Here is a 25,599-nt window from a genome sequence, read left to right as displayed (position 1 = left end):
GGATTGAGAGTAGTCTCAGTGAGTGGTTCTGCTGCTGGTTTCCAGGTCTGAAAACGGCACGCTGCCCCTGGAAAATAAAGTCAGGCCAGCGGTGGGCCCAGAAATGAGGGACTGCGGGATGAGACAATTACTAGTTATGTCACCACATGCATTCCTGGGTTACGAGTTCTCGCCAGCTGTGGCCAGCAGAGCCCTCCCTCCTCTGCTTCTTCCCTCTGCACTCACATAATACCAGAAAGCACCTTAACTATGATCCTGCCTCCACGTTAGCTGCAGTGTGATGATGCTGCTTTCCGGTAAAAACCATTTGCGAAATAAAAACACTTTGGATTAGCTAAAAAAATGTTTTTTCCTTTTCTAAAGAAGAGTTGACATTTTGGAGGTATGTCGTTTTCACAGGACAGAAAAACTAACACACTAGGGCGGAAAACATGCCTGAAACACTGCAATACAGGAAGCCCGGGGCTGGCTTATCATAGCATTGTTGGGCCTATCACCTGATTGTTGCAATCTCCCCTTTGTTGACACTGGAATAACGATGCTATTCAAGTACCTTTACAAAAATGTGAAATTGACCACGTTTTTCCGTTTTTGTTTTGTTAAGATTTAAACACACACGTTTACTTTCCCAATTTTGCGTTTGTCTCTCTTCCAGCCAACACTAGAGATCAACCACCACGCAGGGAAGTCTTTAGACAGCTTCTGTAAATGGCAGAAAACCATCCAGCACCGGAGCAGCTACGGTAACGCCATACCAGACAACGGGATCGCTCACCATGACACGGCTGTGCTGATCACCAGGTGGGAAATGCAGACAAACCTTTCTCACAGGAGAAAGCCATAGACAGTAGCTAACAATTTTGAATGTGTAAGGTGCGTGCAGCACCCTAACCCTCCTCCTGCAGCTTCCTGTAAATATGTAAGTCTATTTCGCTGTTTATGTAAGGGTTAAAACAGTGTTTCCTCTGAGCTGAATTCTTACATTCCCAGCCCCTATCCTCATAGGTTTTCATAAAGCCAAGTCCAAGAGTGTTGGGCTGTATCTTGTCCTGTCTGGGGTGACGATAGCTGGGGCCGCTCTGCCCGGCTCAGCATCTGGAGAGAAAATGTAAAAGAGAGATATGAGGAGGGAGTCAGAGACAAAGACAGATTGATTTTTTTTTTTGAAGAAAGCGGCCCAGAGACACCCTGAGAGGATGAGAACGAGAGCAGAAATCAAATCTGACAGCGTCGTGTTCTCGTCATTTCTCTGTCTGGTACTGACACTGCTGGAGGAGAATAGAGTTGACAGTGGTCGCTGCGTATTAAGCACTGATGCTGTTGACTGAGGAATGTGCGACAGCAAACAACAACCACGGTTTGGTCAGAGTCATCTGATCGCAATGGGGCTGGGCAGAGCTGCCACAAATACTTTCCCATTCTTTCTAACCGAGTGTAAGGACTTAAGAAGAGGCGTAAGAAAAGTACAAACAGATAAATGTGTGTTTCTGAGATGTGGTTGTGGTGGTGGCTTTGTGAGAACCCTTCGGTTTTACGACAGCATTTATCAAGCAGAGGATGGAAGCTGTCCAGACAGATGACACCACAGTGACCGTCTGCGACTTCCTGCTATTGTTCTTTTAAAACTGTATCTGTCTGCTATCACTGCTGTCTGCTGTCCGTCCATAATGTCTGTGTAAGTGTGTCCGCCACCGTCTGTCAGTATACAGCGTGTCCACATCACGTCTGTTTTCATGTGTAAGTGTGATTACATTACAGGCTGGATTTAATCTGTTTGATGCTGCTGCTTCTGTTTGTGCGTCAGTAAAGAGTACAACGTTTTAAACAAGTCTGCCTGATTTTTCTTCCGGTCGTAGGTACGACATCTGCATCCAAAAAAACAAGCCCTGTGAAACACTAGGTAAGACACACACATACACACACACACACAAGCATGCACGCACACACACACACGCGTCTGCCAAAATGTCCTCACTTTCAATATCTTGAAACTCAAATTGGTCCTCATTAAGTTTTAGTACTCACAAAACAAGTATGGCACAGATCATGCAAGACTTGAGTGCTTCATCCTTGGTTCATTCATGTGTGTGTGTGTGTGTGTGTGCGTGTGTGAGACAGGTCTGGCTCCTGTAGGAGGGATGTGTGAGCCAGAGAGGAGCTGCAGCATCAATGAGGACATCGGCCTGGGAACAGCCTTCACTATTGCCCATGAGATAGGACACACGTGAGTGAAACACACACTCAATGAACTTAGAATTTTCTGAAATCAATCAGCAAATTAACATCATGTTCCACATGTCTTCAATGAACCGTCTTATTTCTGAGGCCTAAAGGCCTGAAATCAAAATGCCATTAGTCGGTAACTTTATTTAACCAGGCAGAGTGTTCAGGATTGTAAGACTGATGGTATCAGATGGCAGAAAGGTTACATCCAGCACCTCATCTTCAGACATTTAGGATTTTTTAGAGACGCCTTGGTGTGACTTGATGCCAGTCGACCGGTCAGTCAGTAGGATGGTTGGTTGGTCCACCACTTTGATCCAGAGTGATCTATCTTAACAGATACTGAATAGATTGCCACCTGAATGAGTTTATCCAAACAAAAAAGATATGCGTGTGTGTGTGTGTGTGTGTGCGTGTGTGTGTGTGCGTGTGTGTGTATGTGTGTGTGCGTGTGTGTGTGTAATAGGTTTCACAGTTTCAGCAGATGCACGTGTGTGAAGTCTGAACGGGGTATTCATCTTGTTAAACAGCATGCAATAGGGATGACATATATCCGTGTTTAAAAGGTTTCCACCATGTTGCATGCAGAGATCATGCACATTAAGCTCTGACCCACTCAGACTGCAGAGGAGAAGTTCATAACCCCGTGTTCCATCCGGAAAAACACAGAATCCCTACTGTACCAGATCCCTGGTAGCTGTTCTTTAGCTGAGGCCGAAACACAAAATGTCCCTAAAGAAATCCCTGAGGTGTCTCATGTGTCTTTTCTTGTGGTCTGGTCCAAGACGATCCCTCCCTCCTCAGATTACATCTCCAGATCTCCGGAGATAGTTTATGTAATCTCTAACACCATGAGTCATTTCCATCAGTTGAGAATGTGTTAATAGTTGTATATTTTCTTTCCGTCACACTATTTATATGTGGAATGAGTTCCATGTGTGGCTGTTGCAGCACCTGGAGATGCCTCTGTTTTTTGTGTCGGGATCCCCTGGATGACTTGGAAGCTGTTTTACTCATTTGCCTGGTATTGCTGATGTGTATCACTTAGCAACAAGCTATTTTATCCGCCTGTATGCTTTACTTATGTCACGAATAAAGTAAATCAACAGAGGTTACTAATTTTATCCGTCTTTTTTCCTGAGAAAACCATCGAGTTGGTTTATTTTTGGAGAACGTCCTACTTGCTCAGAGTAATTGAGTCTCTCTCTATTTCGTCCACACACACACACCCCCCCCCACACACACACACACGCACACAGCCCTTACAAGTATTAAGACAGATGGTGGATCCTTCGGGGTCCTGTCTCCCTAACGATAAACACAGGTAGCTTTCAAGTACTCAGCCCACAAGGCTCCCGAGCCGACATGACTGGACCTAGTGGGCTGATTAGAGTGTGTCTATAGTATATACAATCTGTTTCCTCTGCTTCAACACAATCAACATTTGTTTTAAATTGTCATATAAATTGTTTTGACATCACAGCGCAGCATCAGATTAAATACAGGCCTGTTTGTGGTGGAGGGCACCCACATGAAAAGACTACACAGACCAAGACAGTGATGACTCAGCTGAGGGATGAAAAGCTTTCAGAGCATTTATACTTCAGACTCAAACACAGCTACTGTGAGCGTTATCGCCGTCTGTCACTTAATGCTACGGACAAAAAAAAACTCAAATGGACCAAAAGCACCGTGCAGCTAAATACAGTTTATCACGTTGTGTTGAAGGTGGAGCGTTTCAATCTCACGTTTTCAATCTCCAGTCCTGGTCTGGGGACCCACAGCTCTAGTATTTCCTCAATCCTGCAGGATTAGACGGTAAACTGCATTTCGGAACGTCAAGTGTAAATCTGATAACGCCATTGTCAGGAAATTGGTCTGCAGCTTTTTTGATGAATTTTTTAGGAGCCCAAATGTTCTCTGGTTCCTGGTTCTCATATGTGAGAATTTGATGGTTTTCTTTGGGGCTAGGACTGTTCTTGTGAAACAGTTGTGTTGGCCACTTGGAATACAGAATTTTCCACTATTTTCTGATATTTTATACACAAAACAATGAATCCATAAATCAAGAAAATAACTGGAAGACTAATGAATAATGAAGATAATCATTACTTGCGGCCCTATACTGTTATCAGAAAGACTGTCGCTGTTACTGATATTTTGTCCATTTGTCCATTAATTGTTCGGACTAACAAATGTTTAAAAAAAAAAAATGTGAAAAATGTCACATTTTCTCACAGTCCGTGGTGACATCATCAGATGTGTTGTCTTGTCCACTGTCCAAAACTCAAAAATATTTAATTGACATTTAAAAGGTGGTCAGCGTGTGGTCATAGATTCACAGCAGTGGACTGTGCTCTCTCAGACTGTGGACATCTGTCACATCTGTGTTAATGTTTAGATTTCCTGCTGGTTTATATATCCTTTGTGTGGTTTGCTGTTAGTTTAATTTATTTTGTCAGACCAGACCCCGACTGGCAGCCCCGTTTTCGATGGTCAAACCACCACAAGATCTCGCCCTGGTTATCCGCAGTGATCTTATTTCGCTGTCCCCGTGCCTGCTATTACCGGTCCACGCGGCCTCAAAGTTTTGTCACTGTGTCATCGTGGGCTTTAGGTTTGGGATGAACCACGATGGTATGGGGAATGCCTGTGGGCCCCGCAGCCAGGAGACTGCCAAGCTGATGGCTGACCACATCACCATGAAGACAAACCCGTTCATCTGGTCAGCCTGTAGCCGGGATTACATCACCAGCTTCCTGGAGTGAGTCCGCCTATCAGATATCTGCAAACCACTAATAATTTGGCAGTTAAAGGTTTGAGGCAGAAAAATTCTCTTGGATGTCAGGGTAACATTTTTGATGGTCAGACGGTCGTGACGGTAGGCAAATCCTCCTCAGTTTAATAATCTGAAGCCTGTTCTGTGTTTGAGCAAAACAGACTCTGTTTTCCTTTTGATACTCAGAACAAATGACACTGAAAGAATTTCCAGTTATTGTGTATTTTAATCTCACTCCTTTTGTCTCTCCTCTGTTTGGTGTGCTTTAGCTCAGGTATGGGCTCCTGTCTGAACAACGTCCCCCCCAAACAGGAGTTTGTGTACCCCACCACAGCACCGGGTCAGGCCTACGACGCAGACGAACAGTGCCGCTTCCAGTATGGTGTCAGGTCGCGACAATGTAAATATGCTGTGAGTGATCTGTCTACGTTTTACCACGTTTCATTCATCCGTCAGCTGACCTGTCCTCTCTTCTCATCAATGGTTGTTCTCACAGATGCTCTCAGATGGCTGTGTTAACATGATATAATGAAGGTATAAAGTTGATTATAATCATCATTTTAGTTTAGCGTGTTAATGTGCTAACCGTGCAGCTGTGGCTGATGAAAATGTCTTTAGTTCTGGAGGTATTTGGTCAGAAACCAAAGCATTGGACAAATTAGAATTATACTGAGAGGGACATGAATTCGCCCTACAAAATGCCATTGAAATCCATCCAGTAGTTTTTGAGACATCTTACGTAAAACCACAAATGTGAACCTCAGTTCAAAGTCAGCAGGTCATAGTCGGTAAGATTCACCCTCCTGGAACCATGCATGTCAGAATTGTATGCAAATCCATCCAATAGTTTCTCAGTTATTTCAGTCTGGAACAAAGTGGTGGACTGGCCGACCAACCGAGCGACAGAGTGACAGTATCGCCCACAATGACCTTAAATACGAAGGAATAGTGAGCAGCATGGCCGTGTCTCTCTGGGATGACCAGGTCATATCATCTCATGCCTTTTCATGGAGAGAGAGAGAGTATTAAGTCTTAAATTGTCTTAACCTCCACCAATGACAGCCTCCTCCAAGACACTTTTGTTTTTCATATTAAAAATCATGCAGATCCAAATGGACCACATATTGTAGAAATTTTTTTTTTTTTTTTAATACTTAATTTTTCTCAATAGAGAGAAATGTTGAAGGTCATTGAAAAATGTCTTCCATTTTCAACTAAGTACCTTTTGCTTTTTTGTATTTGTCTAAAAACGATCAGTAGATAGGACTAACGATGTTGGTCTTAAAAACTGCGACCACCAACTACGGGAAGCATCTTGCAATACCTTTGCTGAATAGCATCCACTTTACTGCATGGCCAGCTTTTATGGGGCCAGGTTCAGAGCAAATGGACATCTGGAGCAGAATCCTGCTTTATGTACTCATTGTTCATGATAGTATGTGGTCAGAACATATCTACACAATACAGCATAATCACCGTGTGTTATAGGCATCACTGTAGTGGGAGCAGAGAGGGTGAACAACTGGGTTTCTGATGGTGTGTCTTAATGTTTAAGGTTTTCTCACTCTTTTTCTTTTCTCTCTTATGTTTCTGTTGTCCTTTCACTCACACAGGAAGTCTGCAGTGAACTTTGGTGCATGAGCAAGAGCAACCGTTGCATCACCAGCAGCATCCCGGCTGCAGAGGGAACCATCTGTCAGACAAACACCATAGAGAAAGGGGTAATTACAGAAATTCATCTTTTTCTTACATTTTTCTCTTTGAAGTTGGGTCATAATGTGGGAAATGGTTCCACAAAAGAGAGGCTAAATGTGGCTGGTGCGGGTGGAGTGATGCTGTTCATCTGGGACTGGTTTTCCTGCTTATTACAAGAATTCAAAAGGCACATGTGCTCACACTGACTCATCCTGGCTGTTGTTTTGTTGGTAACATGTTTTCTCATAAAAGTCTTTGTAGAATAGATCTCAGGCTTGTAGGATATCTTGTATTTGTGCTTTGACCTGTTTGTCTGATCAAATGCTGTCATTGTTCATGTGTAAAGTCTATGTATCTGAGCATGTGTGTAATCATACGTATGTGCGTTTGTGCCAAAGTGGTGCTACAAGAGGGTGTGTGTGGCGTACGGGACTCGTCCGGAGGGCGTGGACGGAGGCTGGGGTCTGTGGTCACCCTGGGAGGAGTGCAGCAGGACCTGTGGTGGAGGAGTGTCCTCTTCTATCAGACACTGTGACAGCCCCAGGTTTGTGTCTAACTGGGACCAGGCTGAACCATGCATCACTCTTACACTTAAATTAGGCAGCTGGTTTCTTTCCAGTTAGCTACCTAGAATAGATTACAGTTGTAGCATTGTGCCAAAAAAAGGCCTTATAAAGTGCAGCTGAAGTTAATATGAGGCATCAGGAGTCTTGTAGTCATGTGTAGGTTTGTTATATGTCCTGGAAAATAACCTATTGAACGTGCACTTACAGGAAGTGCCATTAAACCACAGTTTAGAAAGGAAACGTTAATAGGATAGCCATCTAGTGTGGCTAAATCACACAATGAAACATCACATTAGCTTCAGCTGAACTTTAAAAAACATCATCAAAGTTAGGTGGTTGGAACCCAAAAAAGCTGCTGATCAGTTTTACCTATGGGAGGAAACTGGAGCACTCAGCAAACACTCACACAAAGAGAGGAAGAACATGCAGCCTCGATGCAGAAAAGCACCAGGGCTCAGATTTATGTCCCGGATCTTCTCGTGGCAGCAGTGCCACCGTTTTTATTTTTATTAGAAATAACTGAGAGAGAGTCTGAATCATCACCGTACGACTCGCAGACTTGCTTTTGAATCACAGTCACCAGATCCCTCATCTTGAACTGATTAAACTGAGAATGAATTGACCCGAATGTGAGGCCAACGGCGTTCTTTCGTATCATTTCTTAGCATCGTTTGCATATTTGCTTTGGCTCCGTTCTGTTTGAATTTCTTGAAAGAGGCAGCCATTTGATGGAGGCTGGCTCTGGCTTCCTTCTCAGCTTATAATTTTTGTTTTTATGTGGAGGTGTTGTCGTGATGGTCTGCGAAAGTCAATAAAGCAATAAAAGACAGTGACAAGGCAGACAGCGAGATTGAAAACACACTGATGAAGGCAGGCAACGCAGAGAGGTCAGATCTTGTTAAATTGTACTCAGATGTGACTGACTGGCCCGATTCTCTCTGTGTTTGGTTACAGGCCAACCATTGGTGGAAAGTATTGTCTGGGGGAGAGAAAGCGCTTCAGGTCCTGCAATATTGATGTGAGTATTGCTGCTCTTCATCGTCTTCGCCATTATGATTGATTGGTCAATATAGTGTAATCAAAATTCTGAATATTATTTGATTTTCTGTGTTTTGTTTGTGGTCATTGAATGGGACTCGGCTTGCATGTGTTTGTGGTGTGTGTGTGTGTGTGTGTGTGTGTGTGTGTGTGTGTGTGTGTGTGTGCGCGTGTGTGTGTGTTACAGGAGTGCCCTGCAGGGTCTCGGGATTTCCGGGAGATTCAGTGCTCTGATTTTGACAGTGTTCCTTTCCGGGGAAAGTTTTACACCTGGAAGCCATACAGAGGAGGTGAGCAAGTAACCGATCTCTGTGTGGGGTGTGTGCATGCGTGTGTGTGTGTGTTTGTGCATGTGTGTGTGATTCTATCGTCACAGAGATTTATGACCCAATATGCCCTCAGCACTATGGAGCGATTTAGTGTCTTTCAGCTCATTGCGTTGGTTGTACAGTCACAGCTCTATCGACACCTTTAACAGTTTTTAGTGTATAGTCACTAAAAAGTCACATTGAAAATATCCATCCATCCATTCATCCATCCATTATCTGTATCTCCACTCATCCTGTGTGGGGTCGTGGGGATTATAACATACATAATAGGGTGTAAACACATGACCATCTTACATGCTGCATGCTGCATGGCCATTTTGGTATTTACTGTAGCTGTTTGTTTTTAATAAGGAATGAGGAAGATGCTAAGAGTTGATAACAGGAGATGAACACAAGTCAGGAGGAAAAGAGTAGTTGTGTGTGTCTGTGTGTGTGTGTGTGCAGAGACAGGTAGAGACAGGAGAAAGTGAATTGAAGCTGCAGGCTCCCTCCTGTCTGGCCCACAGATGCTGGCTGCAGAGAGCCATGCATCCCATAATTCCTTGCGAGAATTCCTCGCTCCTGATGAGCACTACACTGGACGTGAAAGATAAATAGTTTCAACGACATAACTGCCTTTAATCTAGTGCTCCAAAAACATAATGGCTTACAGAGATGGCTGGCCAGCCAAATCCAACTTCAGGCAACAAGTGCTCCTTTCATCAAGTCAGCTGATTTTACAATGGAAATCCCTTGCAGCTGTTAAAATAGGAGCAGTGCCACAGACTCTGCCCTATGTTAAGGCCAGATCACACCGCCCAGCCCCTTCCCTGTCCTCTGCAGCCCTCTCACTCTCCTCAAATTCTCATTTCAGTGCTGCTCCTTTCACGTTTACCCTCCAAGTCTGGGCAGACACCTTTGTTTTCTTCTTCTTGCTCTTTTTCTTGGTCTTCTCTGCTCCTCCGGCCTCTATAAATGTCTCTCCTTGTCTCACTTTATTTAGTTCACCATTATGCAATCTGATACTGAGAACAGAGGCAGCCTTTCTCTCTCAGCTCAGGCAGCCAAGGACAGTTCATTAAAAAAGGTCTGTCGTATAAGCTGCTTTTTTTTTCAAAAAGGTTGCTCCGCATTGCTGTTCTCAGTCCAACAGCCTTCACATTCAACCTTCACACACCATACAACACACCCTGCGAGTTATGATACACACACACAGCCAGCTCAAAGCCACGATTGCCCCGCCAATGCTAGGCACCATGGGAATTGTAGTTTTCCGTGGTCTGACCACTTTATCGTCTGCAGGCCGTGCCAGTGCATACTCTGTCTCTCTCTCTCACTCTCTGTCTGTCTCTTTCTGTCCTTCCCAGTACATATTGTACCTGCTTCAGTGCTGCCAGCACAAACAAACACAGCCCAGACTGATGTCAACAGCCACTCAAATAGTGGAGCTGTTGGCGAGCTGCGCAGATGAGTGAAGGATATATACCACTTGGAGAGGACCTCTAGCAACTGTGTGTGTGTGTGTGTGTGTTTCTTTTTATATCCTGGTGGGGAATCTAAACTGACTGCACAGTAATCCATGGGGACCTCCTGTCGCTGTGGGGACCTGGTCCAGGCTACTTTTTGAGGGCCTTTGAAGACTTGGTTTTAGGTTTAGAGTTAGGATTAGAATTAAGTTAAATTTAGGGTTAAGGGTTAGAGAATGCAATGTCAATAAAGTGTCCCCATGGGGATAATGACACAAACGTGCGTGTGTGTGTGTGTGCAGGCGCATGCTCGTGTGTGTGTGTCAGGGCAGTGAATACAGAGAAAACAGAAATAGAGAGGCTAAAAATGGAACAGTCATGCAGGTGAATATCATAGTTAACTGCATGTGTTTAGTTTCTAGTGTCGACATGTACTGTAGGTGTGTGTGTGTGTGTGTGTGTATGTATGTTAATGAACTTTGTCACTGCATATTTACAGATCACTGACATCATTACTTACATCGCAGCGGTGGAGACTGATACTGAATACTGAACACACATGCATTTACCTATATAGAACTCAAGCGATTAGTCCATTAATTGTCAGGAAAGTAACAAGCACCTGTTGTGATAATCAATTAAAAGTTATTTGAGTTTAGGTAAATTTTGATGGGATGATCTTGATGGTTGCACTAGCATCTCATCTTTCTGTTCATTTAACATGTAACAATTATCATCAGATTAAGTGATAAAGAAGATGTTCGTTAGTCGCAGCCCTAAATTCATCTTAACTTTGACTGCAGAGCAGCGTTAATGTGAGTGAATAAATCGAAAAATCGTATTTTTCGAGAAATCTGTCATAATTAATTTCGATAAAGTGCTTTGTTCCAGTTTTAGAATTAATCTTTGTGTTATCGGTATGTGTAATATATGGCGGCACCCCAGAAGCTCACCTGGTAGAGCGTGTACCATGTATGAAGGCAGAGTCCTTACCACAGCTGCAGCCCGGGCCCTTTACCGTCACCTCCTCTCTCTCTGCCCTGCCTTCTCTGTCTCTCTCCAGCTGTCACTATCAATTCTAAAGCAGAAATGTCAAAAAATCAATAAATAAAAATATCAGTGTCTTGATATACGCGTTCTCAGAGCTCTGTCTGTGAATATGCATGTTTGCATTCACATAGTATTCAGTGGTTTTGTCTGTGTGTGTATTCGGAAGCGGGGACCTAATCACATTCAGCTGGTAGTTCGCTGGTTGTCAGCCCTGAAGAACATTTCCGACCCCCCTGCAGACGCTTCTCTCTCATCCTGCCTTTCTCTCTGCAGCCGTCACAAGGATGTGATGCGCTCAGCAGAACGAAAGACATAAGAGTCCCACGTGTCAGTCTGACCACACCCCTTTTTATCACGTGCCTCATGGAACAGTAGGCTGTGTTGCAATGTTGAAATCTATACTGAAAAAAGATTTGACCTCATTGTCGTCTTTATTGTGACGCTGATATTTAGAGCGGGTTTCATGTCCGGTGTCATTGGCCTTCATTCTCCAGTCAATTGTTCAAAAAGGCGTACAAATCAAATTAAAGACCCAGCATGACGTTGAGAGCTGCTCGTGAACCCGTGGCTCGGTGTAGGAATTCAGTTTTTGGGCGGCTGCCCTGCAGGAGGTTTGGCTGCTGTCTCAGTGACTATTTCATTAGCCCACATTCAAATTCTGCACAGTTTGGGATATTTCCATTAGCTCAGACTGCAGAATAACGGCCAGAAACTAGTAAGCTAATAAAATTTCAGTTCTTGAAGAAATTTCTCAAAAGCATCTTTAGCTTTTTTCCCACAACACTCAGTGAGTAAGGATCATCCTTCCTCATTCCGATCAGAGCTTTTGTAAACTGGGAAGATGAGGCACTGGAGAAGCAAAGCCCACAGACTGATGTTTTATTGCTGCTAAAACATTCTCACCTCAAGCTCGATTTAGCAGCTGCTCTGGACTTTTCAATCATATAACATGACCTTCATTAGCAGATGGAATGTGCAAGTTATTATTCAAATGCAGCTGTTGAAATTTACATTTTTTTGTTGATGTTGAATCATGACCTTGGAAAACAAAATCGACAAAATAGTCTCAACTCCCGGTCTGTTTAGTAGCTGTTTTGGACCTTTTATGGTATCATAATGTTTGCTGTTTTCCTCAAACTTCAGTAAAATCAGCATGATAGAAAACTGAATAGAATAAAATGTTTTTGTGAGGGACCTTGTTCATGCCATCTGTCTTGAAAATCTTGAAAAATGTATTCTATTTAACATTTATCATTTGTGTGTGTGTGTGTAAGTATATATGTGTATAGACTTGTGCAGACATACAGCACATGTGCATGCATACTGTAGTTACAGGCTTGCATGTGTTTTTATCCATGTTTATGTGCTATAATAGGTAGACAGATGTGGTTTATTGACACCGTATGCCCTGCCCCTCGTGTGCATGCACGTGTGTCCAGGTGGGGTGAAGCCCTGTTCTCTCAACTGCCTGGCAGAAGGCTACAACTTCTACACAGAGCGTGCTCCAGCTGTGGTGGATGGCACGCCATGCCGAGACGACTCTCTGGATGTGTGTGTGACCGGAGAGTGTAAGGTGAGATAAAACCTTCCTGCATGTGTTTATAAGCGCCCATGTAAGTGTTTGATTGAAATACAAGCCGTCAGACGTTTAAGGTGAAGAAGCAGAATAGAAGATCAACACAAGACTGTCCTCGACTGAGATAATGTTGTTTATTCTAGCTCTGTAGACTTTGGACAGCTGCCACTGTTTAGTTTACACACTGACGATCAGCTGCTCCACTGAAAAATTGTCTTAACTTTGGCAGCGATCTTTGATTCCCATTACCGACACTCTCCCTTAATCCCGGCTGTTAATGAAAACAAAACATGTAATTGCTGCTCGTTTTGCTCAAGTGGAGACCACCTGGAGCTCCAACAGGTCCCTGGAACCCATTCTGACACCCACACGGCACATTTGTGAAAAGATGTAGACAAAAAAAACAAAAGCAAATCTCTGATGGTAACAATAAGCAGCTTATGTGGTTGCTGTTGATTCCCAGTCTGTTGTTAATTGTACTTCTTGTTTATTTTGGATGCATCTCTTTAAGCTTTGGACGGGGGAGAAAAAAAGATGTGAGGACGAAGGAAAAAAACTCAAAACTTCAGGATATCCAGCTTGTTGTTTTGTGGTTGCCTGCAGTTTTGTAGAGCGCCAAAATATTTTATTTTTCAGCTCCCCCTCGCGTGCCTCTTACCCCCCATGATCCCTCTTTATTTTAAGTGTCTCAGAGGTTCGGTTGACCGAGGCAGTGAGGGAGGATGGAGTCCCTGCGCTCATCCAAAAAGAGGATTTTGTTTATCAACATCCCCGCTCTGTTCTCTTCTCCTCCACCTCTCCTCTCTTTCCCCCCTGCACACTGCTCAGTTACTTCTGGAGGAACTCAGTGACCCTCCAGCTCAGCTGTTCGTCTGTCTGCGCTGCAGGCAGGCTTTCGTTCACTGCGGTCTTATTATCTCTCGCTCTTTTTCTCTTTCCCTTTCTGACTCTGCATCCATTCCTCTCATCCACCCAGAGCCTCTTCCTCCCCCTCCTTCTGCTCTCTCATCTTACCTCTCATATATTCTATGTACACACAAACCAAACAAACTGTTGAGGAGCCTCTTGTTTGCAGCCATTGTTCGCTGGCTTCAGTTCCAAAGTTTGGGTCTCGCAGTGAGGAGAGGGGAGAAACGGGAGGAGAGAAGAAGTGTGGGAGGTAGAAAAAGAACCTGGGAACAGATGGTCCGATTGAACACAACATGCCGCTGCAGACGAAAGGCACATCTGCCAGAACCCCTTCTTCCCGGATCTGTTGGACAAAACATAGAGGGCCAGATTTACAAAGAAAATGCATTATGCTAATGTGCCCTGCGGTTTCCACTGAGTTTGCGGCCACGGTCTGTGTGTATTCAGCGCCTGATTTACGGTACTGCAGCTCATTACGCTGTCAGCTCCTGGACTGCGCCTGGTTCTGCCCTCCAGACACACTCTGCCAGTAAAGGGGAGCTCATAAGTTCAGAGGTGGGACTTCTATGAGTTCGCTAAGAGCATCATGACATTCTAATCTTTAGCATATTTCTAATTATTAAAGAATAACTTTTGTTTTTTACAACCTGGACTTTATTTGTAGCATTAAATACGATCATTTAGACACCCAGACAACTTTGATGGCATTTGGAGTCGTTTTGAAGAATTTAGCCCCAGAGGAGCGGCACGTATATCCGTATAATGCGAGTAATTGGGGCACCCGTGCGTAGCCTCTATAAACGCATAATCTGCAGCGAAACTCGTTCATATTCCAATATTTTGTTATGATATGCTGGCGCTATTCCCCTCTGAGCCCGTAGTGGCATGTTATCAACATCCAGTGTCTCTAGACAACTACTTCTGAAGTGGATGACATCATTTTTGAGCGCCGTGCGCTGCGAGCAACCAGCCACAACACGGCTAACTCTGCGGCGGTCGGCTAGTTTAGCTGTAGTTTGCGACTGTTATTTTTCACAAAATGGATGAATATTTTTCCGACTCTGAGGTGGTGGACGATGACTTTGTTTACGATGAGCCAGAGTACACGGACGAGGAGTTCGTTGAAAGGAGGACGCGGAGGCAGAGAGAGGAACAGCTGGCCAAACAACAACAAACGGCTGCGCGTCCACGAGTAGACGGTAACTGGTGGTGTTCTTGTGGACAATGTTCATCGATGGACGGTTGATGGATGTTGATAACATGCCACCATGGGCTCAGAGGGGAATAGTACCAGCATATCCATCCATTATCTATACACCGCTGAATCCTTTGCAGGGCCACAGGGGGCTGGAGCCTATCCCAGCCGTCTCTGGGCAGGTCGCCAGCCTACCACAGGGCTACATATACAGACAAACAACCACGCACTCCACTCATTCACACCTATGGACAATTTAGAGTTATCAGTTAACCTGAGCATGTTTTTGGACTGTGGGAGGAAGCCGGAGAACCCAGTGAAAAACCCACGCTGCACAGGGAGTACATGCAAACTCCACACAGAAAGACCCCAGGCGGGATCGAACCGGGGACCTTCTAGCTGTGAGGCGACGCTGCTTACCACCGAGCCACCGTGCAGCCCAGTACCAGCATATCATAACAAAATATTGGAATATGAACGGTTTCGCTGCAGATTATGCGTTTATAGAGGCTACGCACGGGTGCCCCAATTACTTGCATTATACGGATATACGCGCCGCTGTTCTGGGGCTAATTTCTTCAAAACGACTCCAAATGCCACCAAAGTTGTCTGGGTGTCTAAATGGCCGTATTTAATGCTACAAATAAAGTCCAGGTTGTAAAAAACAAAAGTTATCCTTTAATACAGAGAAAATAAACATGTTCATGGGAGTACACGCAGCACCACTATCGGTGGAGGGAGAGAGAGAGACAGGCAGAACAGGTGTAGGTGGATATCGTTGATAGGGTTGTTAATGCTGAGGTAAATGTGCTATGTTTCCTTCACCTCCTTTCCCCACAAAACTGATAGTTGCAAATAACAACTCCCTAAGTAGACCTCAGTGAATACAGCCTGAGGGTCACTGAGAAAAACAGGCTGAAAAGCCTCAGTGGCTTTGAGTCAGAGTGTACAAAATATCAGCAGCACCTGTGCTTTCATGAAAGCAGTAGAGTAAATCCAGATGAAGGCTGTTCTCTCACAGTCATTTCACCTGCTAATCTACCTCAGTGAAAGTAAAGTGTAGAGGACAGAGCAGAAGAAATTTCAAACTCTGAAGATGAGACAGTTGCAGACGAAGTAGACTTTCTTAAAAGAAACAGTGCAGGAAGTCGTAGTTAGTTTGGATTCGCTTACAGTTGGTCTCTTATTTTCAAAATGATTGGAGTTCCTTGCAAGCACAATAAGTCGCACATCTTGTATTTCAAATCTTTTGTGGTTTGTCTGGCTCAGCATCTTGGGGTGCATGTTTACTCTCCTAATCACAGTTTTAGCTGATACATTTCTGTTGTTTTTCTATAAAATCAGGAGGCCTTGAGTTTCCTCTACTCTGCCCTCGGAGCGGTTAGAAATCCAAATCCTTGCATCCTTGCCACTTATTGGAGAAACCTTTTTCTAAATTATTTTTACCAATACCCATATTCCGAATACAAGAACAGATTTACCCTTTATGTCTGACATCTACAGAGCCTGTGAGGAGACTTAAGTTAAGTTATTTAAGGTATTTAGGTGTGTCATCTCTCACTTCTGATAACGCAGCCATCAGTTTTAGATTTTCTGACATTCTGATTTGTGTTATTGGTCCCAGTGAGCTGTGGGAAACACTGTCTGCATGTAGACACAAGAGGCCTCCTATTAGTTTGGGCCTAAATCATCTTAAACTTCAGTGACTCACCACGATCAACACTGTAAAGCCACCAGATAACCATGAGGTGAATCACAGTTTCAGCTCTGGATTTAGTTTTGAACTGTGATCTAATCAGTGTAAAAGTAATAATAAACTTAAGACTCATTATCCCTCTCTACAATAAGCAACTGTCATATAAATATATGAGAATGAGAGCAGTTGCCATTCATTCACTGCACTTTTGTTTAGGTTTGGTTCACTGTTTAAGAGTTTGAGTAAAACCACCTGCTTCGCTCATCATGAAACTTATTTATGTCGACAGCTATGAGTTTAGCAACCTAAGAGCATTATGTCTGCTCAGGATCAGAAAACACATCTGCATTTACCATCTGATATTTCTGTGTTTTGGAAAAGTGGTCTGGAAAAGATTAGAGGTAATCCCTCAGCTGGCCTCTGACTCCTCTCAACTTACTGACTGACTGTGCCCCTTCACCCATCACCCTGAGTGACCCTGCTGCTCACTCGTTTCTCCCTTCCCGCAGCACGTAGGCTGCGATCGTATCCTCGGCTCGGACGTTCGCGAGGACCGATGCCGGCTCTGCGGGGGTGACGGGAGCAGCTGCGTGTCTGTGGAGGGACTCTTTAATGACTCGCTGCCCGAAGGAGGTACGCAACTAAAACACATCAGCACTGATCATCTCATTAATTTCCTGCCAGAGAGGCTTGCATCTGCACATATAGTTGAGATTTTGTCTGTCTTGATTTTATTGACAAGCGGGAAGAGTGGGTTAAAGTGGATTTGAAACAGTCGTCGCTCTCTTGAGAATCAGATTAGGTTAACGTGAGGCATTTACCCCGAGAAGTTATGCAACACAATTGTTCTGTTGTCCCACAAATGAGCACATGCAACGTTTGGATTCTGATACTCTGGAGTGTGAATGTATCTTGGAAAGCTGCCTTGCAATGTGAGTTAGAATACTCCAGACATTCAAATGTATCGTATAATTGTCTGTTCACATGCAAACTCTGTTCACAGCAGCATACTGTTACAGTTATTTATGTGATAAAGCCAACAAGCTCCACGTTGCTGCAAGACAATCATTTATTTCAGCACCTGCTGTTCCGGGTATTTTTGGTGAATGCTGGAGACAAATGAGGTGTGTATACAACAGTTGAGAGTTGATGCAGCCCAGATTTAAAGTTGGCATTGCAGACAGTAACAGTCACTACTCCCATCCATCATTGTGTCTACATCAAGCAGTTTTTTTTTAATGACCACAGGGGACAAATCTATTAATATTATGTCAGTGAATTCTTGCACAGTCCTTTGAATTCTTACTGGAAGGCCTTATTATTCAGGTTAATCTATCCATCAATATAAGCTTTGTGTAGGGTTTATAGGAAGATATAACGGTGTCTGCATAGAAATTAAACAACATATTATGTCTATGAATTGGCTGACCATGAGGAGCATAAACATAGAGAAAAGAAGAGGGCCCAGAACCGACCCCTGAGGTACACCGCAAGTACGTATTTAGACGAGAAAGATGCCTGTCAGAGGAATATGATTTCAATCACTCAAGAGCCAAGCCAGTCGAGTGAATAAGATTGAACACAGCTGTAAGGCCAAGCAGGAATAAAATACTAGGGAATACTTAGGGGAGGCCGGTTGACACCCTGTTTGGACCCATACAGTCGATTAAGGTTCACGCATCTTTTGATAAAGATTCCACTAGTACCCTAAACACTTTGTTAATGAAAAAATACAGTGACTCAAGAGCTCAATATCACATGCAGATACACAACATCAACGGTACCTGAGCCAACCCAAGATCCCCAAGAAGACAAAGACAAACTCCTGGAATAACTCTTAGCGCGTGAGGAAGCACAAATAAATATGCACATATACGTACCGTACGCTGTATATGCATACATATATTTATCCACCAGCCACTCAGGGACACGTGGCAGACAGATTTAGTTGAGGTCCAACCAGTGTGGCTTGAGGTCCGGCTGCTTTTGGATCTATTCTGGGTTATATTTCTCCCCACAACACCAATTTCAGACTTTCTCACCCAACTGTCAACACCACTCACCCCCTTCCAGGATTCCTCGGAGGGGACGCACCCTAAAGAGGCAGCCGCATCCTGGACCACAGTGACCAGGCCAGTCTGTCAACCCGAGCTGAAGTCTCAACTACCCTCAAAATATCTGACATTATCGTTGGCCAAAAGAATCCGTTAGTAAGGCTGAAGTCAAAGTGTAGGTGGTTCGTCGTGTGTGATCTGGGGATTGTATCTATGGTCAGTGCTATTGTTAAAGCTACTGTGATTTTTATATTGCACTTCCATAAAGCTGGCGAAACTGCAAGAGACCACTCAAAAGGATTGTCAAAAACAATGTAGAGGTCGAGATTTCCTGACTCCAAACATGCTCAGTCCTGCAATTTCCGTCATACAACGAGATAGTGCCTGGTAAGCGGTTAGTGAGGTGGGGCTCTGACGTTGGACAGCGAAGGCTTGGCTCTCAGTTGGTGTTCCGATTCATTCCAGAGGTGTTAAATGGGGTTAAGTCAGGGTTCAAGATATGTACACACTAGTGTCAGCATACTTTTGGTCATATCACGTACATTTCCCCAAAGTAAACTGAGGTCATTTGAGTTTAAACTACATACTTGACCTGTCAAAAGTCAGAAAAGTCTAAACTCAACTTGCTACTTTGTCACAACTGCAGCATCTCATATATAAGTAAAGTCCAACTCCAGGGCCAGGATTGGAGCTTTATTCTGGGCACAGAAAGATTTATGACTGTCAGAATCACTCAGTCATGTCTGCAACAAGCTTTTAATTTCTCTGAACTCCTAAGGCCTTTAGCCAGAACCTCTCCTCTCTGCTCAAGTGATTTAAATATGGCCGGGCACTAAGCCAAACCATTGAACTAACACTAAAACAGTGAAAAAAAATACGTGATTGACCAATGGAGTTTCTTACATCCCATTAAAGTGAAGTTGCTGTGTTACTTAATTCTTGGTCTGTGCTCTCAGCTTAGAAGCAATAATATCCCCTTAAGTCTCTTTCCATCTGTCCAGCCTGTGGCTCTGGTAGGCGGTGAGGGGTTACTGAAGTGTCAGGGGCCGGGGGTTTACAGCTCCATCGCTGTCTGTTTACCACACAGGTCCTTGATTGTTAACAGAAGAACACACTTTTCTCGCACTTTTCCTTCTCTGTGTCTGTGCCTGTGGCCAAAAACCTCAAACTCAGTCCCACTAATCCTCCACGCCTTCATCTAGAAACCCAAAGCAGGGTCAGTCCCACCTCTCAGAGCTCCACGGAGAGGTCACGAGCCAAACCTCTCCTTTCCTCTCGTGGTCAAAGTGCTGGATGGAATTGTTTCATTCCTTCATTCTTTTATTCCTTCTGCCTCTAGTGAGGCTGAAGTTATTTACAGGGCTGCAGCGGCTGGCCCGCTGGCTGGACAGCAGAGCAGAGCTGAGAAAAGCAGAGCGGGGCCAAGCGAAGGTGAGATGAGTATAAAAAGAATGGGGACCAAAACAGATGGAGGGAATAGAGGGAAGAAGAAGAGAGCGGAGGCCAGGTCTTGGCAAAGCTCTCGCTCTCTAGCAAAGAGCCGAGCAGGGCAGCTGAGGCCGGCTGCCCAGGAATGCAGCTGGAATCTGAAGCCTCTGCTCAGTCCATCGGCATCCGACAGAGCTTAACACTACTCATGCATCGCCCACGCGACCCCCCCCAGTGAACAAACCTCCTTAACCGTGCTTTAATTTTTTGACTTTGTGATTGTGTGTCTCAGGTTATGAGGAGGTGGTCAGGATTCCTAAAGGATCAGTGTTTATCCACATACAGGAACTCAACATCTCCCTCAACTACCTTGGTAAGATGGTATTCAAGTTGATGTTTCATATAATTGCATGTCAAAGTAAATAGTTAAAGAAAGTCATGTTTTCTTTTTGTGAGTTTTATAGCAATGAGATGTGCCTGAATGTCTTAGCCCCTCCTGGAATAGTTTTGGCAACTTCGCTGTCTTTTATAGTTTCAGTTTAACATCTCTGCATTCAACAGGCCTTTTTCACCTCAGACCCTTTGACTCGTTATAGCAGGAAAAGCGGGTGTTACTAATAGCATAATGATAGCTGAATGCCTTTTAGGTTCCTGTTCTTACCAATATGCTAACATTGCATGTGCACATCTTGAGCTTTAACCCTGGAAGAATGCGGAAGCGGTTAGCGTAGCTCGTCAGAGGTGCATGCAGCTAACTCCAAAGCAGTATTATATGTTTGTATTTAACATTTCTAGGAACATCAAAGGAGAAGTTGTGGTTGAATGAGCGGTTAGTTAGTGTATTAGAGCTAATGCTTGACTAACAGCAGCTGCTGGGTCTTCTGGCTCCACACAGCACCTGCGATGTTCTGTCCTAATAGCAAAGTTGCATTGTTTCAAAGCTCTAAATGACATCAAGCTGACATACATGGATGTATTGCTGACTAGCGTGCTCGTTAACAAGATGTAATGTGTAACTAAGATAGCTGTGCAGCTGTTGGATGTTTTGTTTTTGACTTTAGATGCCGGATAACAGTTGCCTGCCTTCAGTGTCCGTACTTCATAGAACTATCTCTGAAATGCTACAGCATTTGGCTGTAATTCCCTCTGATCAGTGCATTTATTACTTCATGTTACTGCACTGTCTCTCATCAACATATTTCTCCTTCTTCTGTGTGTCCCAGTGCTGAAGAGTAAAGGGGACCAGTACTTTATCAACGGGAAGCTGACCATTGACACGCCGCGCAGGTTCGATATTGCCGGTACCACCTTCCACTACAGGCGGCCCACTGACGGACCAGAAACTCTTGAAGCTCTTGGACCAACAAACATGACCCTGATTGTCATGGTGCGAATAGAAAGAAACCCCAGAATGGCTCTTCTTAAACAAACAAGAAAAAAGTTTTGTCGGTTTCAGGCATTAAATGTTTGCTTGTTTGTACGTTCAGGTCCTGGTGAGGGAGGAGAACCCAGGGATCCACTATCGTTTCAACCCCCCACTGAACAGGGATCCTCTGACTGGCTTTGCCTGGCACTACACCTCCTGGTCTCGCTGCTCAGCCCTCTGTGCTGGAGGTAGGCACACACACATACACACACCACTACATGCCTACTCTATTTCTAAAATCTGATGGTTTAAGTGTTGTTCCCAACCATGTGTGGTTGGGTTATGGTTGTCATGGTGTCACATGGAGTAGATGTGACTTTAAGAGTACGGATTAAATTGCTAAAACATCTATTTGGGTCAGTTTTGAAGATTAGTGTCAGTTACTTGAGGTTAGATTTGATTCATTTAAATGTGGTTGTGAACGGAGTAGTTAAACATTTTGGGAAATTTGCTTATTCAGAAGACTCCTTGAGGTCACCTCACCCAGCCAAGAAGTAGTCTGGCATATAACCCCCTAATAAACCACAACCTGTCATTTTTACACATGTTTTTGCATGGCTTAAAACCAACGAGATATAACATGCTAATTAGGGAGCTTTAGAGGTGGCAGGTGAATTTGATACCTTTGGACTGAACCAGCTTCTGCATGTTTCCAGTCTTTATGCTAAGCAAACCAGCTGCTCAAAATGTGGAACTATTGCTTTAAGGTTAGAATAATGATTTGGTCATGAGTTGCTGTATTTGAGGCCACACCCTCCACAGTTTTTGTATATGTGTAGCAAAAGAACACCTTTTCATTTCTGTAAGTAGAGTATGAGAGCAAGCTTATGTAGACCTGTGCGTCTCTCTCACATGGATGTACAAACACACAGATGCCGATGAGAACTCGCTGTGTAAATCCCTGCTGTAGACTAACACTGACCCAGGCCAGCCATGGGACTGGAGTGTTGAGGCCAGAGGCGTTCACAGCCTCTGAGGCCTTCTCCTCACTGGCCTTTGTGAGTTAATGATCCGTGTTGCTTTACCTGATAAGAGCTCATTTTCCCCTCTGACAAATAAGTTCTTCCCCTTGAAGTTACGTGTAGTGGAGCGTGGAGGGTGAACATTAAGCGAGGTAGTGGCAATTTCTTTCAAATTAGGGTACTTTTGTTGTGAATTTGTTTTTCCTGAATTGATTTCATGCATCTCATTTTGAAAAGTAGGAGTCCTAGTCAAAGTTTTTTTATAAGTGTGAGGCTTATTAGCTTTGATTTTTGTCAATGTTTCGCTGCAGCCCGAAGTAAAGTGTTGTCATCTTGTTGTAAATGATTTTAAATCACCACCAAAGCAACCCTGTCTGTAACACTACACAGCACTTAGGATGCCATAACAAACCATTTTGGACACATAAGCCAACTGACTACTGACATGCATGCTATTCTGTGCATATTTCTTATGTTGTGTATATAGATTTTATAACATGCATGCCACTTGAGACACAAGATGAAAAGTAGCCTCTTTGGTCAACACTGGCTCATGTACAGTACTTTATTTCTGTTGATCCGGTGAACAGTGTTCCTGTCAGATAAACTGATGAAATAGATGACAATTAAATAACTAAATATCAGACTTTGTATTTCTCCCTTGATGGGATTTTTGATGCTTATTACAGAACATTTTGCAGCTCATTTGGGGGATACGCCTTTATTTTTGCTGCCAGCAAATCGCAAAAAAAAAATGTTTTAAACATTCACCAGAGGAGGATTGGTCACATGTGGGAACAGACACATGTTGAGTTTTTGTAAATGGAGAAGTGGAATTATTTGAAAATTACCCACATAATTAATCTCAGCAGCGTGGCAAGTTCCACGTCACAGAGTTCAAAACAAATAACATGCCCTTCTGCTCGTTTTGCTCATGCCGTCTCACCTGCGGTCAGGTGTGCAGATCCAGCAGGTGGTGTGCAGGAAGCAAACAGATCATTCAGTCGTCTACAACCACTTCTGTGACAAGAGGAACAAACCCAAAGAGAAGAGAAGATCCTGCAATACTGAGCCGTGCTCCCCAAGGTGACTCGGCTGTTGTAGATACAAATTTCTTTCTGTGGAATACAAATGTATAGCGTCATGATTTTATTCCTTTGTTGTTGTAGTTTCATTCTACAATCACACCTTGATCGTAATAAGTATAGAAAGATTTTTTAAATCTTATTTCTGGGAGGTTTTAAGGCATTTCATGTCAGAGCTCCTGTACATGCTGTATAATTCATGTTTCTGTAGGCTTTATTAAGTCTTATTTACTTTTTGTGCATGTATTTTTTTATGTGTGTGTATTGTAATGCTGTCTATGTGTGCACTGTGCTTACTCGTTTTATGTTTTTTTGGTTGGGTTTTGTGTGTATGTACCCTACTCTTCCTACCTGGGGTTCCTGTTTGTGCAGTATTATCACATATTTTCCGATGCACATGAGGAAGTTAAAAACAAACTAAGGGCTCCTCTCTGCCCCTAGCTGGTGGACAGGAGAGTGGTCGGAGTGCAGCCGCAGCTGTAACGGCGGCCTGCGGACACGGGAGGTGTTATGTAAAAGGAGGATATCTGGGACAGAAGAGAAGGTCCTCGACGACTCAGCGTGCACCCCCCTGCGCCCCTCTCTCACTGAGCCCTGCAGCAACCACAGCTGCCCCCCTGAGTGGCTGGCCCTGGACTGGTCAGAGGTAAGCAGACGTCTCCCGTCATGCATGTGGTCTGCATGCACTCCTGCAGGGTTTTTTAGTCAATTCATGGCTGAAATTCAACCAATACTTGAGTTTTCTGCAGAATTCCTCTCAGATGAAGCAATAGTTTATTTTCCATTTGAACCGAAGAAACCCAAACATCTGCCAGGAGAAAGCAAGAGTACCTAAACCATGAAATGCACAACAGAGGCACGGAGCAGACAAATACATCACACTGAACATGTTGCAGTCATGAATACATATCGTTACACTTGTCATGGGGGAATTCTCTGACCTATTTTTATTTCTGACTGTTAGTTTTAGCAGTCTGCGGGAGATGAAGGGTGTCGTTTGTCTTTGTAGCTGTGCAGACATGTTAGAAACACTTGACTTTTTTCCTGTGTTCTTTAACTGCAACCGGTCTGAAAACTACTCCTTCTCATATCCTACTGTGTTCTTGGAGCTCAACTCTTTTCTCACAGTTCAGGTTGAATTGAAACCAAATTAAATGGTGTCAGAAGTGCTGCAGTGTTCAACTTTTCTCTGACGTCTTGTGTAACGTAGCGATGGCACACGCTGAAGAGGAATTATGTCCAGCTGATTTACAGGAACTAAGCAGGCTCTTGACCTTGTTTCTTATACAGCTGCTGCCCTCTGCTGAGTGGATTAAGAAGATTTCTTTTTGCATGCTTATGACCGCAGTGACCCCCTGCTGCACCCTCCCATCGCCTCCATCTCCCTGCCCTCCTGCCTGATGTTTTCCCTTTTTTCTCCCTCCTCCTTCATCTCCCGCTCTGTCCGCAGTGCACGCCCAGCTGTGGTCCTGGCTACAGGCACCGTGTGGTCTTGTGTAAGAGCGGGGAGAGCGGTGACACGCTGCCAGAATCCAAGTGTCCCAAACATGGCCGGCCCACCTCTAGGGTGCGTTGTAACCTGCAGCGCTGCCCTCCCCCTCAGTGGGTGATGGGTCCCTGGGGAGAGGTAAGACTTTTGGTGTATGGTTGTAGTGAGACATTTTCATACAAATCAGTGTCTGTTTTGTACTTAAATACAATCCCCAGTTGAATTATTTGTATGCTCTGTGTCTTAGTGTTCTGCCAAGTGTGGTCTGGGTCAAGAGATGCGTTCGGTGCAGTGTCTGACCCACACCGGCCAGCCGTCCAATGAGTGTCTGGAACATCAGCGGCCAGCAGCCATGCAGCAGTGCAAGAGCAAATGTGACCTCAGTCTGCCCATCAGTACAGACAACCCCGAAGGTCAGAGGTCAAAGTTCTCTCAAGGCGTCTTCTCGTGTTTCATAGAAAGAACAATTTCTGAAGCACTGAGGCTTTCTGGGAAAATATGACAAACTGGATGTCCTCAAATCAGATTTTTTTTTTCTCAAATATGTTTATTGAGGTTTTTTTTTTACATATTAACATAACAACAATAATACAACATCAACAGCGCTCAGTACAACATTGGTCTAGACAGCCTGTATACATGTACTTCTCACAT

The 25,599-nt window shown here is 44.0% G+C and overlaps 1 protein-coding gene across 3 annotated transcripts in view; it reads left to right on the top strand.

Annotated features, from left to right (window-relative positions):
- adamts10 (ADAM metallopeptidase with thrombospondin type 1 motif, 10) overlaps window positions 1-25,599 on the top strand; it is a 48,821-nt gene that overhangs the window by 19,234 nt on the left and 3,988 nt on the right. For all 3 annotated transcript variants that reach the window (XM_041934936.1, XM_041934937.1, XM_041934938.1), the window contains exons 8-25: window positions 656-801; window positions 1,857-1,900; window positions 2,119-2,224; window positions 4,841-4,987; window positions 5,272-5,413; window positions 6,616-6,723; window positions 7,096-7,241; window positions 8,218-8,281; window positions 8,489-8,591; window positions 12,565-12,698; window positions 17,011-17,134; window positions 20,276-20,356; window positions 21,207-21,370; window positions 21,471-21,597; window positions 23,328-23,457; window positions 23,898-24,102; window positions 24,907-25,083; window positions 25,193-25,358. In XM_041934936.1, the coding sequence (XP_041790870.1) occupies window positions 656-801; window positions 1,857-1,900; window positions 2,119-2,224; window positions 4,841-4,987; window positions 5,272-5,413; window positions 6,616-6,723; window positions 7,096-7,241; window positions 8,218-8,281; window positions 8,489-8,591; window positions 12,565-12,698; window positions 17,011-17,134; window positions 20,276-20,356; window positions 21,207-21,370; window positions 21,471-21,597; window positions 23,328-23,457; window positions 23,898-24,102; window positions 24,907-25,083; window positions 25,193-25,358 (2,314 nt within the window). The remainder of the gene's footprint in view (window positions 1-655; window positions 802-1,856; window positions 1,901-2,118; window positions 2,225-4,840; window positions 4,988-5,271; window positions 5,414-6,615; window positions 6,724-7,095; window positions 7,242-8,217; window positions 8,282-8,488; window positions 8,592-12,564; window positions 12,699-17,010; window positions 17,135-20,275; window positions 20,357-21,206; window positions 21,371-21,470; window positions 21,598-23,327; window positions 23,458-23,897; window positions 24,103-24,906; window positions 25,084-25,192; window positions 25,359-25,599) is intronic.

Source organism: Chelmon rostratus, chromosome 4 (genome assembly GCF_017976325.1).
Source record: "Chelmon rostratus isolate fCheRos1 chromosome 4, fCheRos1.pri, whole genome shotgun sequence".
Lineage (NCBI taxonomy): Eukaryota > Metazoa > Chordata > Actinopteri > Chaetodontiformes > Chaetodontidae > Chelmon > Chelmon rostratus.
The sequence above is the reverse complement of the archived record's forward strand: the minus strand, read 5'-3'. Positions and strand labels throughout refer to the sequence as shown.